Source organism: Musa acuminata, chromosome BXJ3-6 (genome assembly GCF_036884655.1).
Source record: "Musa acuminata AAA Group cultivar baxijiao chromosome BXJ3-6, Cavendish_Baxijiao_AAA, whole genome shotgun sequence".
In the NCBI taxonomy this organism is placed as follows: Eukaryota; Viridiplantae; Streptophyta; class Magnoliopsida; order Zingiberales; family Musaceae; genus Musa; species Musa acuminata.
This window is the reverse complement of record NC_088354.1, coordinates 13,412,434-13,430,956: the sequence shown is the minus strand read 5'-3', so window position 1 is coordinate 13,430,956 and position 18,523 is coordinate 13,412,434. Positions and strand designations below refer to the sequence as shown.

At 38.1% G+C, this 18,523-nt stretch overlaps 1 protein-coding gene across 2 annotated transcripts; it reads left to right on the top strand.

Moving 5' to 3' along the window:
* The first annotated feature begins 118 nt into the window (after positions 1 to 118).
* LOC135584256 (ankyrin repeat protein SKIP35-like) lies at positions 119 to 7,675 on the top strand. Of its 2 annotated transcripts, none has more exons than XM_065156971.1 (5): positions 119 to 249; positions 536 to 659; positions 756 to 1,498; positions 1,710 to 2,142; positions 6,513 to 7,453. In XM_065156971.1, the coding sequence occupies exons 3-5, from the start codon at positions 876 to 878 to the stop codon at positions 7,317 to 7,319; spliced, it is 1,863 nt and encodes a 620-aa protein (XP_065013043.1). In that variant the 5' UTR covers positions 119 to 249; positions 536 to 659; positions 756 to 875; the 3' UTR covers positions 7,320 to 7,453. The 2 variants fall into 2 exon arrangements, with proteins under 2 accessions (XP_065013043.1, XP_065013042.1); XM_065156970.1 differs by having other exon boundaries at positions 211 to 379; positions 6,513 to 7,675.
* The last annotated feature ends 10,848 nt before the right edge of the window (positions 7,676 to 18,523 follow it).

Genomic DNA, 18,523 nt, shown 5'->3' with positions numbered 1-18,523 from the left:
AAGAGCCTCTCGTTTAATTTCCTCTCAGGTGGTCCAGAAAAAGATTAGTCATATAAAATCATTGTTTAAAATAATAAAAACAGACGAAAATATGTGATTCTGTAACACTATTCATTTTATTATTGTCGCAATTTTAGTTGTCACAATAAGAATCTTGATTATGCCTCGTATCCATTTCTTCCAGGGATGCCAAGGGACTCTCTCGCTCTCTCTCTCTCCCTCTCTCTCGTCTCAATCTCACACCTCAAGGTTCTTTTTTCTTGGTCCCTTCTAACTTCTTTCTATTACTCTTCTTTTTTGATTTTATTCCCTCGGCAGTCCTCGTCTGCCTCTCATGCCGTATTCTGCTACAGTCACCATGATTCCTTCAATAAAAAAGGTTTTTAATTTGGTTTCCTTTCTCTCTGTTATCATTACTCCTCCTTTCCTAATAAAAATCATTTTTTTATGAGTTTATTGGGTTCTATGGCTGTTGGTATGCGTTGATTATTGATTTTAGGCTTCGATATTTAACTTTGCATGTCCTCATTTGTAGATTTGGCTTCCAAAATTGGCGACGATCTTAGGGTCATAGAGCGGTCGGTTTCCAAAATCTGATGGTCGGAGAAGGTCTTGTTTGATGGTTAATTCTGTCGATAGGCGAAGCCTCGGCGGCGGAGGTTGGTGGAATAAGTCATCTCTTTGTGCCATTCCGATTCTGTTCATGCAGGTTGGCACGAAAACTCTTGATTTCTTGTGATTTTGTGTTCGAACAGATAGAAGCGGTTGACTTTTTTTGCAACGGCTGTTGATTGTGGTCGGTTCGATCTCAAATATTTGATTTTAAAAAAATCGAAGAAAAGGCAGCTATTACCTTTATTGGTGGTGATCGAGAAATGGAGGTCGAGTGCAAGACCGTAATGACTCGAGAGGACTGCATGCACTTGGTGCAGGAGAGGCAACCGGAGAAGGATTTTGATGAAAATGGGGGACTTAGGGCTGTGCATGATGGCGACGAGGGTGAAAAGGTGGACGGAAGTAATGTTGTGTTACTGCCTCTCCCAGCTGACGATCATCGAATCTCCAAAGATTATGCCTGTGATGGCATGAAGGTCGGATCAAGGGCCTCCAACCCCCTGGAGGAATTGGCTGTCCAGACGAAAGAACAGGGTAAAAACAAGCAAGAGAAGAAGCTTAGTAGGCGCGATCGGATGGAGCTGGGTCGCTTGTTTCAGGAGGCAGTGAGCTCTCATGATTGGGAGCTTGCCGAGAGTCTGGTTCTGCTGGCCGATTCACAAACTCTCAATGATGTGCTTTGTATAGCGTTGGACGCTATATGGTTCTTGACTACATGGGGAGAACTCAATGGCATTACGGGACTGATTAAGAAGATTGTTAGCTATGGAGGAAGTGATTTCACAAGGGCAATCCTTAGGACATCCTTCTTTGCTTCATGTGTCTATGCCTGTCATTGCAGAATCATGAATTTGACTGATACAGTGGGCATCATGGCCCAAAGGTGAGCTTCCTATATTCTCAGATCAATTCTTGCACATTAGGATTCTTGATTCTTCTGGTTTTGTGTGTGTGACATCACAGGTTACATCTGTAGAATGTGGAGGGGCTGAATGATCAATTGGGGTCATTGTATATTCACTATTTTGAAGTTGAGTAGCATGTGGAATTTAGTTCTCTATGAATTTGAGTCCTTTTTTTTGCCTTGATGTTAGGTTGCATGAACGATTACAAGAATGTCATGGAGATGAGGTTCTGAAGGCAGAGGCTGGTATGAAAGTTCAGAAATTCACAGATTGGGCCCTTAAATGCATCGGATTTCACTTTCGTTACCAGGAGAATCGAGGAGGAAGAAAGAACAACATGATTGTTGAAGTACAACTTCAGTTGTCAGCTTTCAAGACATTTTTGGAACTTGCTGGTGACCATCTTACAGGAAAGGACTTTACTGAGGCTTTCGATGCAGCTTGCTTCCCTCTTACCCTCTTCTCTAGCTCTTTTGATTCTTGTTGGGCACTAGGAATCTCTGCAATTGCTGTCCAAGGATTATTGGGGATGCTGGTGGAGGGTGGTGCAGACAATGTAAACCAGTGCTTTCTGGAAGCTTCAAGATTTGGGAGTACAGAGCTTGTGCGGATTTTACTGCAGGTAACTAATATACTTTTATTTACAGTAAAAAAAAAATGCATTTATGCATAATTTATTACCTTCTACATATGCTATTTATCAAAAATAGTAATAAGTTTGCTTTATAATGTTTCTTTTCTCAGTTTCCTTTATAATGCTACTAGATTGTTGGCAACATAAAAATTGAAGATAAATGCATTCATGTGCTACCATATTGTTAGTTAACATTGTTGGAACATAAGATGATAAATGGCTGATCCTTGTCACATGCATAAACTTAAGTTCTAGATGGGCAGCACCCCAATTAACATGGACCCAGAGTTGCAATGAAATGCTGAAGTCATGAGGCCCTTACTGTATACATGATTCAATTTGAATTATCAGGTTTGATCCATTTAGCCAGCCTGTATGTGGGGTTGATTGTTAGAATTTCATTAATTAAATTTGCAATATCTACTAGATTATGCTTATAAATGAGTTTGTGGCAGGCAAAATTAACATGTTGGAGGCTTGAGTCTTAAATATACTGTTGGACCCTTCCTAACAGGTTCATTTTTTACTTTAGAAATGGGACATTGATACTCTAAGAGAGCAACTTTACTTTAGAAAACTTGGCTAAGTTACATATGCGAAATACCTAAGAATACAATATTAGGACACTCGACTTTAAGCTTCTTTTGACCTCTCTAAATTGAGTTAAAACCGTATGGGGAATTTAACTTCCCTTGAGCAATATGACTATACCAATCAATTTTAATACTGGTAGAAAATGCAACTAGGCATTTCATTATGGAGGGTGACGATTACAGTTTGTCTTTGCTATGCTTGCTGCTTTTCTAGGGTGTTTGGTGCATTAGCATTTATGATGAAACATCTTAAAAACTTTTTTATTTATTGTGATGCTTTATTTTCTACAAATAATTTCATTTAAGTAAAAGAACATGTTGTTAGGATGGAGCATGAAAATTATGGCCCATTCAGTTGCTTAGTCTTTTTTAGGGGCATTTGTTTTGAAGTCTCAAATTTTGTTTGACTGCTATGAGATGCCACTAAAGAAGAAAACTGGCAAGTTAATGCTTTAAGTTTTTTCCTTTTTCACTTTAGAGGCCAACTCTTCAAATATTTCCTGGTTTGTTATAGAAGCTGATGGTGAGAGGGAACACCATGACTGGATATTTATGAGTTGAGCTATATTACTCATCACAAAATGAGATATATATTTCCTATTCAAATGCTTAAATACTTCAAATATTTTTTAAGAGCAGTGTCTAGTGGTTAATGCTTTTCATTCTCTTCCTTTTTTACCGGTTTAGATCCTGTAATAGTGTTTTGTGATAGAGAATCTACCTTCAGTCGACAAGTTGGTGTCATTTAGGAAGGCGATATTCCCCAACCATTAAAGGCAGGACACTATCATTGGATGAAAAAGAAGACGAAAGCTCATCTCGAGGGCATCACAAGACAAGCAAAAAAACCCTATGACAAGATCGAAAGGGCGCTGACTGGGTCGAGGAACTTGCAGGTCAAACTCGACCGAGATAAAATTACCTAGTTCTCAAGCGATCTAAGAGAGGTGCGCCTAATCACCAAATTGTAGTCATGAGAACTCCTCATGGACTACAAGTCCCGAAGACCCCTTAGGTTCACAGGAGAGGCCCCTTCCAATGAAGAGGACCCAATCTCCTCCGCCCTTACTGTCCAAAGATGGAGCACAAACCTCGACCGACTAACAGCTAGAGGATCGGGAAGAACTTGTACGAAAGAGGAGAGACATCCCGACCTGAGACAGAAGAGCAGAATTGACGCCAAGAGAAGGACTCGAAGACTAACCCGCCTTACCGGGAATCGGGGCGATGGGGGAGACACTCCTAAGAAGGCCTTGGGGGCGAGGCCGAGAGCTCCCGAGGCTCCAAAGACTATGGACTCTAAGGGCTCAAATAGAGGAACGAATGCCACCCTATGGGAGGAGAGGATTTATAAGGAGATCGGTATCTCTCCTCCCACGATCAAAATAAGTGTCCCTTCAAGGGCAAATCCTAAGAGGCCTACCGCGATAAGAAGGTCCGAGACCTGCCACGACACTGAGAGGACTTCAAATCCGCCACAGTGAACGAGAACCCGAAATTTTGCCATGGCGAAAGGGGACTTGAAATCCACCATGGCGAAGGGAGAATTTGAAGCCCCCTACAACGGGAAGATCTGAAATCCACCACAGCGAAAGCATAAGGCCAAATGCACCCGAGGCGTGCGAGTTGGGAAACCCGACCCGGGCCAAGGTATATCTGCCACGATAGAGGCACAAGGGCAAATACACCCGAGGCATGTAAGTCAGGAAACCCGACTCGTGCCAAGGTATATCTTCTACAATAGAGGTGTAGGGCCAAATGCACCCGAAGCATGTGAGTTGGGAAACCCAACCTGCACCAAGATATATCCGTCGTAGTAGAGACACAAGGCCAAATTCGCCCGTGATGCGAGTCGGAAAAATCTAACCCATGTGAAGAGATCCACTACGGCAGAGTAGTAGGGCCAAATGCATCTGAGGCATGTGAGTTGGAAAACATGACCTACGCCAAGGTATATTTGCCAGGCGAAGGTGTAGGGCCAAATGCGCACGAGGTGTGTGCCGGGAAACACGACTTAAGCTAAGGTATATCATTCATGGCGGAGAAGCAAGGCCAAATGTGCTCGAGGCGTGTGAGATGGGAAACCCAACCCACACCAAGGTATATCCGTCACAGCGGAGGCACAAGGCCAAATGCGCCCGAGAAGTGTGAGTTGGGAAAACCCGACCCACGTGAAGAGCTCCACTACGACGGAGGCATAGGGCCAAATGTGCCCAAGGCGTGTGAGTCGGGAAACCTAACCGCCGCCGAGGTAAATCCGTCATGGCAAAATGCACAAGGCAAAATGCGCCTGAGACGTGTGAATCAGGAAACCCAACCGACGCTAAGATAAATCCGTTACGGTAGAGATGCAGAGCAAAATGTGTTCGAGACGCATAAGTCAGGAATCCGATCCACGCTAAAAGGAATCCGCTATGGCAAAAACATAGGCCCAACGTGCCCAAGACACTTGAATCGGGAAAACCCGACCCGCAGAATAAGATCTCGAATGCTCCAATGTCGGATAAACTAAACAACGTGCTTCAAACCACTCTCGCAAGATCCTCGAAGCAGAATAGTTTATAGGAATTTTCCTTGAAACCCATGAATCTAGATTCATAGCTCAAACAAGGAATACATAATTTACTAAATCGACTGGAAAATGTGATTGAACAATACTAAACATTGATTACCTGGATTCATGTTTCTGAATCTTGACAGAAATGAGAGAATAAATTGTTTGCAAATAGATACCAAAAAGGACAAATGATAAGGTGTAAAGAAGAAAGACAGAAGCATCAATCCCTCATGCATGTAAATAACATTATGATTTCTAGTCAAGAACTGTGATGTATTTCAGAGATTTGAAATTATGGATTGTCAAGAAACATGATGCTCGGACTTATAATCATGCAACAAAATGTTATACAAGGGGATACAGAAGAAAAAGAAGATAATCATATTTATGGATGATTGACTACTGAAAACTTAGAAACCGCAAATTAGGTCGTTATCTATTCAATATCTGATTTTTCTGTATGTAGTCTCTAACAAGGGAGTTTTAAAGAGTGGCATGCACTCATAATTTGTATAACCCAAACTTTTTGTTGTATACAAGATGGTTAGGATCTGCTTTCTTCAACTTTTACCAAAGGGCCTTTTTTTTTCTTTTTTTTTTTCTTTCGTAAGTGCATCCACCTTATCAGTTTTTGGGTTTCATCAGCCAGAATTACACATTCATTAACGTTTTCCAAAATGTTGAGATTTATGTTTTGAATTATGTGTCTACCCGAAATCGTAGTAACTTGCCTCTTTGGAGCTATTGTTTTTTGGGTATCTAGGCTTATATATAGCACCATGCATTTCCATTGTCGACTCCTTAAGGAATTTAATAACTTTCTCTGGATGGCTGCTTCTTTGACAGATCATCAAGACCGATCACCATTCCTATTGATCTCAGTTCAATCTGGCTGATACCACCAACCATTTATGGTGCTTTTACTAGTAATCAGTGAATCAGGATAATTTCTAGCCATTTTGCTTTTTGTTCATTTCACTTGAGATACAATTTTCTTATTTATGTGCTAACTGTCAAACATCGATTTGTCCAATGTTAAAAGTAACAATACTGTTGAACCAGCAGTTCTACTACATTAAGTAGTAAATCTTCCATAATATACCTTCAGCTCTTTAGCTCCATTTATCCAGAATCATGCAACAAATTCTTGGACATGTATGCGATGCTATCATATTTATCCTCTCTTAAATTTGCTGTTTTTTATCCAGATCGCTGAGAGGAATAGCTTGGATATTGATGTCGATCTCGCCCTTGTATTTGCCTCCCACTACTGTAAAATTGGAACCATGGAGTGCTTGGTTGATGAGGGCCATGCTGTTGACTTCCTGGGACCTCTGGTGCGAGCATCTGAGAGGGGCTGCATGCAGGTTGTCCAATGGTTTGTTAACAGGGGGTGTGGAGACATGGAGCTCTGCCTTGCCCTTACTGCAGCCACCTCTAGCAGCCAAGTGGGTGTTTCTGCTTACCTTCTCCCACACATTCCACAACATGTGCTTGCTGCTCTGAGCATCGAGATCCTAAAGGCCGCAGGTGAACGAAGCAGGGGATCACTTGATGGTGTCGCTTTTCTTCTCTGCAGTGACTTCCTTGGTGACCCTGCCGCAACATATGCTGTGGCTGACAGCATCGCAAGGTCAAATGATGAGGCTGTAGCACCCGAGTTGAGGGCTTTTCTTCTGGAACAGTGGTCCGAAGCTGCATTTGCCGAAGGCTTGAGTTCTGGACAGGATCACTTTGTGAATTTCATGAGGATTCTGAGAAGGGGCTGTTCACCCATCTGTCTAATGGACCTCCCACCACCCCTGGCAGCCACCATTGCATATATGCCTCTGTATAGGGAGTGCATGGAGGCAGGCGGACAGTTGCTATCGCAGAAACTGAGAGGCCAGCTCGTGGAAGCGGCCCGTAGGATTGGTGGCAGATGGGTGGACGACGATAGCCAGGCAAACGAGCTTCTAGAAATTTTGGAGCGTAACCTGCCACGTTTCTTTTTGCATCCATTGACTACTCTCTGAGCCCTTTTTATGCAGTTCATCTAAATATCCATGATTCAAGGAGCAGCTGACGAGGTTTAGTTGGTTCCTTTGATCTACAGATTATTAACACTACCATCCGGTGTCTGTGTTGAGAGCAACAGGGATGGATACCAAAGATCTTGCAGCTGCCGACATCAAATGTTAGTTGAAGTTTACCTCGATCATCCTCATTCAGAGGTCTCGATAGTGTCACATGCCTGTATCTGACATACATGGTGAGCTCCCACCATTCGAGATGCAGTTAGTTACCTTTAAGATTTGCTATCGAGCTGGGATCTGAATAAGCTGTTCGCAATGGCATTGCTTCAACTGGTATAGATTTTGTGAGTTGGTTAGCATCTTGTTCACAATGCCTTCCTCGTTACTTTCGATTACTACGGCACTATCGGATCCTTTGAAAAACATATCTCAATCACTATATTTTTTGGTTTCAATGCCTTATCTGTTGATGCTTCCGTTCAGGTTTACTATGGTTAGCATTGTTACATTAAGAAGCTTGCATGGCCAGATATGCTGCCCCCATACCCTACATTAGCATGAATAGAGGGCATTGGCATGAAACATACATTGTGAAATGGATCATGAAGCCTGGAAACGAATGCATTTGCGACTCGCAAGAACTCATAATCGAACCAAATGAATTGTTTAAAAGGTAACTTTGGGCACTAGAGAAAGATTTACAATGAGAGCAGCAAGAAATGGTGATTAAAGATCTACAATTTCTGCACCACTGATACAGAAAAAGATAAAGAAAACCTCTCTCTCTCTCTCTCTCTCTCTCTCTCTTCATCATAAACAACTAAGCATCAAAATATTCGTCATCCATTTAGTGCATGAAATGTCGTCTTAATTTTTTTTTTCATGTCGTCTTAATTTTTTTTCTTATCCAAACTCTAGACTTGTATCATGTTATTACGGCTTCTTTGAGCCATCTGATAGAAGATCATGATAGATTTCATATCATGTTAAGTTTTTTCTTATCCAAAATGTAGACTTGTACCTTGTTATTACAGTTTATGAGTTGGAGCTATATGATAGAAGATCATGATAGAGACACATAATGACATTCTTGTATCCCTTACATCCTCAATCAATCACAAATTTGAGCAATTGATCTAATTGCGTATTATGAGTGCTTGATGGAAGGAAATTTCTCTCAAAACTTATATAAATACTCATCACTTAAATGAATAAAATTTAATCCATTCACAACATATTTCTTAATTCTACATGGTATCAGAGCTCCTCTTACATTGAGCAAGACTTTCTCTTCTTTGTTGTCCGGTGACAATAATCTCTCTTCTCTACTGATCTATCACTGTCAATTTCCTCCTCTACTTAATGGTCCTTCTCCTACACCAGATCTCTCATAGATCAATCGATTTCAATTTCACTATTCTGCTCGACGATCTTTCTCAGACTTTGGCATCTTGCTCGATGACTTATTCTCTTCGTCGCCGTTACAATGACTTTAGTTATCGAAGGCCACACTACCCTCGATCGAAGCACCCCTCTTCTCCGCCTTATTGCAACCATCTTTCCCCCTTTCTCCCTACGCTGAGAGCATTTTTCTCCTTACGTTGGCATCTTCCCTTTCCCTCCCCTATATTGGTGACTTTCTCTATAGTATCCATTCATGCCCGCGGCTAGCATCTTCTCCCCCTTCACTACGGCCACCCATCAGCTTCCAAACAACCTCTTCCTCCCTTTTCCCCTCCAAATTAACAACAATCAAATAACTAACTCGATTGTCAACAACTCTACAAATCTATTGCTCCTTCGTTGACTTGTTCATCGCCTCCTTATATTTTCTATTGCTCCTCACTATTGCTACTCCTCCTTTAATGATTGCGATCCTCCGATCATGGGTCAACTTCCATTGAGTTCTCTAGCATTGTCAAGAAGAAGCAAGTTGCATAGTAAGAGACCGAGTGCTCCAAATCTCCCGTCGCCTCAATCCATCCTTATAGTAGAGCTGACTATGCCCATCACTATTGAACACTTGGCTTGTCTCTTCAACAACGGTAGATCCTCAACCATTGGCTCTTGTGCCCTCGATCTTTACTAAATCAGTTTTTATTCAGTATGTGTTATCATCTACATCTAATGCTCCAGTTATTATTTCCTCGGCAAAGAATAGTTCTCCTCAACATATAATAAGACTTATATTCATCAATGTCACAACTCAAATCCCCTTCAAACTATCCAAAGGTGACAACTATACATCTTGGTAAGCACAATTCTCTAATTTCCTTTTTGGATATGATTTATTAGGCTACATCGGTAGCTCCCTTAGTTGTCCACTAGAAAAGATTTAAATACCATGAGAACCCAACCTAATAACAAATCATGATCATAAGTTATGGCTACGACAAGATCGTCTTATTCTATAAGTAATTCAAGCCTCAATTGCTATAGAGAAGTATGGTCAAAATTACAAACCACCCTTGCCAATCGCTCCCGCACTCGCATGCTAAGTTTTTAATCTATTCTGATGAAAACAACACAAGAGAGAAGCACTATTACTGATTATATGTAAAATATAAAAGTTATTATAGATGATGTGGCATTAATAGGTCATCCCCTAAGTGATAAAGAAGTCATTGTCCCTACTCTCAATAACCTATGAGATAAATATAAGGAATTGGTAGTAGCAATTCGGGCACAAGATTTACTGATATCATTTGAAGAACTACATGACAGGTTAATTAATCATGAAATATATATAAAAAAAGAAGAAATTATGACACGACTAACTATCACAACTCAATTCAGTCAAAAAATTAAAAGAAAAAGCAATCAAAGCAATAAAAACTTCAATAAATGATCAAATAAGATGCCTGGTGACATGCAAAGCCATCATCATTCATTACACTATTAACCCTTCAATTGTGATGGTAATTTTAATCCAAAAAACTCAAGAAATAATCTACACTACAACTATCAGTAACTCTAACGTCCCAACAATAATAATCAATAAAAAGTCATCTGCTACCTTAATGATAATATTGGACACATAACAAAAGTTTATCGGTCTCGACCCAAGCTTACTACTATACCCAATTGGCATCAAGCAAACATCATGACTACTCTGCTCATCAAAACAATTGAATTATTAACTTTGGTGCTTCTCATCATATTACTTTTGATATGCAGAACTTATCGATCCATAACAACTAAGGAGGCAATGAAGACATCATCATTAGTGATGGTAACAAAATTATTATTATTTACACTAGTTCCATAACACTTAATTCAATAACTAATATTTTTACACTCGATGATATTTTACGTGCACCTTACATTAAAAGAAACCTTATTTTTATTTTTTAATTTTGTAAATAAAATAATACATCTATTGAGTTATTTTCTTACTTATTTTTTGTAAAGAATTTGAGCATGGGGACATCTTTGGTCTGAGGCTAGAATAAAAATAATATCTCCGAGTGGCCCTTTTTTTTACAAATCACCTAGCCAATCACTCTTATTTTAGTTGTTACTTTAATTGATGTGTAGCATCATCACCTTAGTTATCCCTCATCCTTCATTCAATAATAGATATGTTTTGATACTCTCTTCTAGCTTCCAAATCAAGTAGAATTAAAATTCATTGTAATGCTTGCCTTAGTAATAAAAGTCATAAACTATTTTTTAGAATGTCTTATATATCCTACTCTAAATCATCTGAAATTATCTACATCGATGTCTTGGGCCCTATCTTAACCACTTCCTTTGACAATTTTAAATTTTATGTTAATTTTGTAAGTTACTTTACTAAATATATATGGTTATTATTGAACCCTGGATTTTGATGATGAAATCAATTAATGAGTTTATGGACTAATAAGCATTTGAGATAAGTGACGTAGGAGAAATTTTGATCATAGACTTGAACCATCGGAAGGCAAATCGTTGAAGCAGGAGAATCAGACGTCGGGCCAGAGAGCATCATGTCAAAAGTTGGACATCAACCAGAGGATTGGTCAATATGTTGGAGGATGGACTTCATGCCATGAGTTCGGGCATCGAGCCAGAAGGATCGGGTATTGCAACAAGAAGATCGAATGTTATGGGAGGTCAACATGCCAATGGATCAGGCAATACGCCAAAGGAAAAGATCCTGGACAACATGATGAAGGCTTCATGATTGTCATTAGAGTTATTAAGTTTTGATCGAAGTTGTTTATGTTAGGATCGGAACGGCACTAAGAGGGGGGGGTGAATTAGTGCAGTGGATTAAAACGTCGGTTTTGGAAAATCTTTCGTACGATAAAAGTCGAACTCGGAAGTGCTTAACTTGAAAGCGTATTCGTAAAGGTATGCAGCAAAAGTAATGAGGAAGTAAAGCACGTATGAAGGTTTGCAGTAAGGTAAATAGCAATAAGTAAATGCAAACCAGAGAACACACCAATTTAAAGTGGTTCGGTCAAAATGACCTACATCCACTTGCGAAGCCTTCTTCAATGAGGCTCCTAACTTCTACTAGCAAATCACTTTGAAGGGGAAGGACAAATACCCCTCTTACAACCTTTTTACAAATGGTTCACACTCTTACAAATCTTCAACGAAAAGGAAGAAGGTGAACACTCAAGCAATTGAAAACAAGGCTTGCCAAAAACTTTACAAAGGCTTTTGTCTCAATCTAATGCTTCTCAAAGGTTGTAATCTTAGTTGAGAATTGAGGGGTATTTATAGGCCCCAAGAGGATTCAAATTTGGGCTCTAAATTTTGAATTCTCTTGGGTTCCCGAGGCTGGCGGTGCCACCGCCCGACCTCTCGGGTTCTGGGCGGTGCCACCGCTCAGTTCTTGGGTTCTAGGCGGTGCCACCGCCTACACTATTTTAGCTCACTGGTTGGGCTCTAAACTTGGCCCAAACCAGTCCGAGGGCCCAATTAACCCCTACTTGGGTTATAGGATTAACATATAATCCTAACCCTAATTAACGTGCTAAATACGAATTTAAAGATATTTCCTAAGCTATTATAAAGTCCACAAGTCAAGACTTCTTCCGGCGAACTTCCGACGGTCTTCCGATAAACTCTCAGAAACCATTCTGCGGACTTCCGACAAGCTCCTAGACTTCACGATTTGATCTTGGCGAGTTCCAACGAGCTTCTTCGGCAAGCTCCAATCTTTCTCGGTGAGCTCTGCGAACTTCCAACGAACCTTCTGGCGAGCTTCCGAAAAACCCTTCGGCAAGCTCCCTACTCATTCTCGGCTAGTTCCGATAGCATTCCCGACGAACCTTCGGACTTCCGTCGAACTCTCGAACTCGCAACAAATCCTTCGCACTTGACTTCGACACTTTGTTTCACTTTATGTCTTCATCGTTATCGTAGTTAATCCTGCACACACAAGCCAAAACTCTACTCTGATCTAGACAATTATTACAACGCGAATTGACATTCTATTGCCCGACATGTCATTGGTTGGCGCTTCGTCCGATTCTTCAGCGCATCGTCCTCTCTTGCGGCTTGTTGCCCAATCGGCGGTTGACCTCCGCAACCCCGATATCCTTGGTGCAATTCCGCTCTTGGCCCGATGCCCGACGTCCGAAGCCTTCTGTCATCCAATATCCTAACGTGATCTCCTCCGGCTCAACGTCAATTCCTCCTGCGTTAACTGTCTAATCCTGATTGAGTAGACCTGCATCACTCAAAATGCAGTTAAACATCTAAACACAATCAATTAGTTTCATCATCAAAATCCGAGATTCAACAGTTTATAGTCTAATTGAGTTGGCCTGGGGGCGTAACCATACCAACTTGATTAGGAGCCCATTGGACTTGAACCAGAATCAAATTGGGTCTATTAGAAGGCCAATTCGGTGACCTGGGGTTAAAGCTGGGCGGTGGCACCACCAGGCTAAGTGGTGGTACTACCTAAGAGCCAGAAAACACTGTTGTTACTTTTCTAGGAACCTCGGCAGTAGTACTGCTCAGTGCCGATGATGGTACCACCCTGGTCGACGGTGATACCGCTAGAGCCTAGATTCTCAGGCTCTGTTCGGCGGTAGTATCACTCGATGCTGGCAGTAGTACCACTAGTACCTTGAAAACTTAGGGAATTAAATTTTGGCTCTATTTTTTAAGCCATTTGGGGTATATAAATACCCCACTCATGCTTGCTTGATGGAGTAAAAAATCTTGAGCATTGAAGTGTGTAAACTTTCTTAAAATGTGTTTGAGTCTCTTTCTCTTTGAGTGTAGATATTATACTAAAGAGGTGTGAGATCTTGTGTAAAAGAGAGGTGCAAAGGTTCTCTCCTAAGCCTATTAAAAGAAGAAAAGAGATGTAAATGTCCTCTCTTAAGTCTATGAAAAGAAGAAGGGTTATAACAATAACAGTTATCTTCGCCCATTAAAAAAATCGATAATGAAAGTCGATGGTATCTAGGGAAGAGGAATCGGGAGTGGACGTAAGTTGGGATGATCGAACTACTATAAATTGGTTTGTATCATTCTTGCCTTACCTTGTCATTACTTTCTTATTTACTGATTCACTATCCTTACCCATATTTTTAATTAAACACATTTCCGATACGGGTTTTATCGATCAAAATTTTTTAATTAAAATTTTATTTTGAAAGTACTAATTCACACCCCCCTAGTGCCTTCACGATCCTAACAATTGGTATTTGAGTCTAGTTCTCTTAGTTGGTTTAACACCCAAGAGAGATTAAATGTTTTTTTTTATAATCAAGCGGGTCACTCTATCACTCATCCTCTTATGTTTAGTTGGACGAACTACACTTATTGGAAGACACAAATGTGGATTTTCTTGATTTCTATATATTTTGATTTATAGAATGTTGTTGAATGTGGTTTTCAAAAATCTTCTATACCGGTAAATGAATAAAATGATCTTGAAAGGAAAATATTTCTTTAAATGCTAAAGCTATAAACATTTTATTTTGTGCTTTAGACAAAATTAAGTTTAATTGTGTTTCTACATATGAAACTACATATGATATTTGACACACACTTGAAGTTACTCATGAAGGCACAAATAAAGTAGAATCTAAAAGTAATCTTTTAGTACATAGTTATGAATTATTTAGAATGAAGTCAAGCAAAACCATTAGTGACATATGCACATATTTTGTGAATATTGTCAATAGTTTAAAACTCTTGATAAATATTATTCTAATCTTGAATTAGTTAATAAAATTTTAAGATCTCTTTCAAAAAATTGGGATCCAAAGGTAATTATAATTCAAGAAGCAAATGACTTGAACAACTTCCTCTTGAAGAACTTATAGGATCATTAATGACCTATGAAATGACTTGCAAGACATATAACGAGCAAGAGAAGAGCCTTCCAAAAAACAAGAAGGATATTGCACTTAAAACCAAAGAAGACCGCTCGAACGAAAGCTCGAGTGATGATGATGATGACTTAGCACTCCTTAGAAGAAAATTTAAAAAGTTTATAAAAAGGAACAAAACAAATTTTATAAGATAATAATCTAAGAATAAAAATGAACTTAAAAAGAATATAATAATTTGTTATGAATGCAAAAAGCTAGGGCACTTTAAAAATGAGTTTGGGATAAATCAAATGCATCAGAAGATGAAAAGAAAACCAATAAAGACGAAGTAGCAAAACTATGTATCGATAGCTTTCAACGATGAGGTATGTGACTCAACTGAAATTTCTTTACCTTATAATGAATTACTTGATGTATTTCATGATTTATATGATGAATTTAAAAAAATTGGTAAGAAATATAAATTTTTAAAAAAGAATCATGTATCTCTCTCTAATGAATTTGATCAATTAAAAAATAAGTATGACAATTACATATTAACATCTTGCACTAAATGTAAAGAAATAGACTCACTCAAAAAGGAAAATATTTTATTAATATAAATATTAGAAAATTTTAAAATTTAAAATAAATCATTAAATATGATTCTTGTTAATATAGGTCATGTTCATAGAGAGGAAGGAATCAGCTTTGTAAGCAACAATACTCAACAAAAGCCAACTACATTTGTAAAAGGACCTATGCATATACATATTCATTTAATTTTCCCTAAAGTTAAATGTAATTTTTATGAAAGATGTGATCATTATGCATATACATATTCATTTAAAAAATATAGCTCTCATAAATTAGTTTGAGTTCCTAGAACAACTATGAATGATTTAATGCCAACTACGTAAAAAAATAAAAAGTAACTTTAAACCTAAAAATCAAGTGAGTACCTCTATATTGTTATAATTAATTCATATTAATTTATTTGGACTAATTAATATCATAAGTATATGAGGTAGTAAATATGCTTTTGTGGTTGTTGATGATTATAGTAGATATACTTGGACATACTTCTTGACATATAAAAGTGATTGTTTTAAATGTTTTACAAACAAATTCAAAATAAAAAAGGTTTCATGATTTCTTCTATTCGTAGTGATCATGATAGTGAATTTAAAAATCATGATTTTCAATAATTTTATGATTCAAATGGGTATGATCATAATTTCTCTACTCCAAGAAATCCATAACAAAATCAAGTTATTAAGAGAAAAAAATAGGATTTTACAAAAGATGACAAGAATCATGCTTAATAAACATAGCTTACCCAAATATTTTTAGACCGAAATCGTTAACATAGCATGCTATGTCATAAATAGGATTCTCACAAGACCACTACTATCTAAAACTCCTTATGAATCATGGAGTAATAAAAGACCAAATATTTCATATTTTAAAGTTTTTTATTATAAATATTTTATTTTAATTAAAAAAGGATGCTTTAGGAAAATTTGATATAAAATCCGATGAAGTCATTTTTCTTGGATATTCTTCTATTTCTAAAGCTTGTCGAGTTTTCAATAAAAGAACTTTAGTTATTAAGAAATCTATCCATGTTGTTTTTAATGAGTCTCCCAAATTTAAGAAAAATAATTTTGATGATTTTGAATTTGATATATTGAATTTGAAATAGAATTCTTCTCTCCAAAGCAACTTGGATATATTTACTTTCAAAGAATCCTTACCCTGGAAGCACATTGATGCACACCTTAATGAGCTTATTTGAAATATATCAAAAAGGTGTTTAAACTAGCTCTTCTTTGAAAAATATTTATTCAAATACATGAATCAAGAATTTTTACTATTTGTTCTCGTATAATTTTTTTATTAAAAAAATATTATCCAAACAAATCATGATCTTTTACTTAACTTCTTAAGATTTATGACAAGATTTATTTTGTATTCGATCTCTTATGATTCTTTCTTTTGGCTAATATGAATAAGAAGGAGATTTATACAAACGAATCATGATCTTTCACTTGATATTTTTAACTTGAGATTTATTTTATATGAATCAAGATCTTTTATTATTTATTTTTCTATTTTTTTTACTATTTACTAAAAAGGAGATTTATCCAAATGAATCATGTTCTTTTACTTAACTTCTTGAAATTCATGATTTAATATTTATTTTATATTCAATCTCTTATGATTCTTTCTTTTCGCTAATGACTAAGGAGATTTATCCAAACAAATCATGATATTTCATTTGATATTTATAACTTGAGATTTTTTTATATGAATTAAGACCTTTTATTATTTGTTTTCCTATGATTCTTTTTTCTATTTACTAAAGAGGAGATTTATCTAAATGAATCATAATCTTTCACTTAACTTCTTGATGTTGATGACTTGAGATTTATTATGATTCTTTTGTATTTATGACTTGTAAACTCCAATTGTTGATAACAAACAAGAAGAAGAAGCTCATATTTGTGTTGATAACAAAACAAGAGAAATAGAAATTGCTAGTCATAGGTGCTCAACAAGCCAATCACGTGAGTGATGACACGTGTGACTTGACACAGAATCTTTTTACTTATTATATTTTAGTATTTATCACTTTAGTATTGTGATGTTCTTGGATCTATGCAATGGGAATCAGATCGTGATGAGATCATGATAATAAGATCGATTCACTTTTAAACGCAAATCCTAAATAATCTCGGTCATAGGTTACTCAAGAGGGACATTGAGATAACCGGACAGACTGGTATGCTGTATACCCATCCATATGATGGATGCAGCTGGTCTTATAGCTGCTCGTGTAGGGACACTAGGGATACAATACAAGTGCTCATTGGAGAATGAGTTCACTGATTAATCCACTTACGGAATGCTGGATGATTGATGATGCCATATTGTCAGACAGCGATTTCATAGTCCTAGTGGTATAATCTGGTCCTTAAACTTGAGACACCAAAAATATCTTATATGAGTGCTCCATTCTTTGATATCAGACTTATAGGTTTGGATGTCCTAGATCTAATACAACTAGTCCTTGAGAGTGACAGTCAACCTTACGAGGGCTATTGAGTATCGATAGAGGATCATCCACTCTCGGCGTCATGAAAGGAATATCTCATGTATTCTTGCTCAGATAAATCCCTAACCAGGGTCATTCGGATTGAGAGAGAAAGAGTTCTCCGGGAGAATCCGATTAGAGCGAGACTCGAGTAGAAATCGTATAAGTCTGACAGCACCATGCCCGGTATATAGTCTCTGTGATATTAGATGGATGAGGGACTATAGGTACATAGTAATTGAGGACAGGCAAGCCAATGGATTAGATTCCCCTGTATCGTTTAGGTGCTACAGCGTAGTGGCCTAGTACACCCGTAGTCGATGAGTCGAGTACATAGTATAGAGATAATAATTCACTCAGCTAGAAGGAGTTCTGATAGGTATAACTCACGGCCAGCTCGATATTGGGCCTAGAGGGTCACACACATATGATAGGCATTGCGATGAGTAGAGGTTCGGATATAAGATATTTGTCGGAGCCCCTGTCTTATTAGATATCCAATAAGCCCATGAATTATTGGATCCTATGGATGAGATCCAATAAGAGCTCATAAGAAATTATTGGATAGAGATCCACTAATCTAAGAGGCTTTGGTAGTTGGATGGAGATCCAATACCCAATAGGGAAGAATCCATTAGGGTTAAGTTGATAGAGGACCTCTATAAATAGGAGGGATTCAGTGGTTCATAGGCTAGAGCCTTTGCTTGCCTCTCCTATTCTCCTCCCCCTCTCTACCTCAGAGCAGGTCTAGAGTTTTGAGGAGCATCGTCACAACCTTGCTGTGTGGATCACCACTAGAGAGGAGGACGCTTGACCTCCTTCACCCTCTCCTAGAG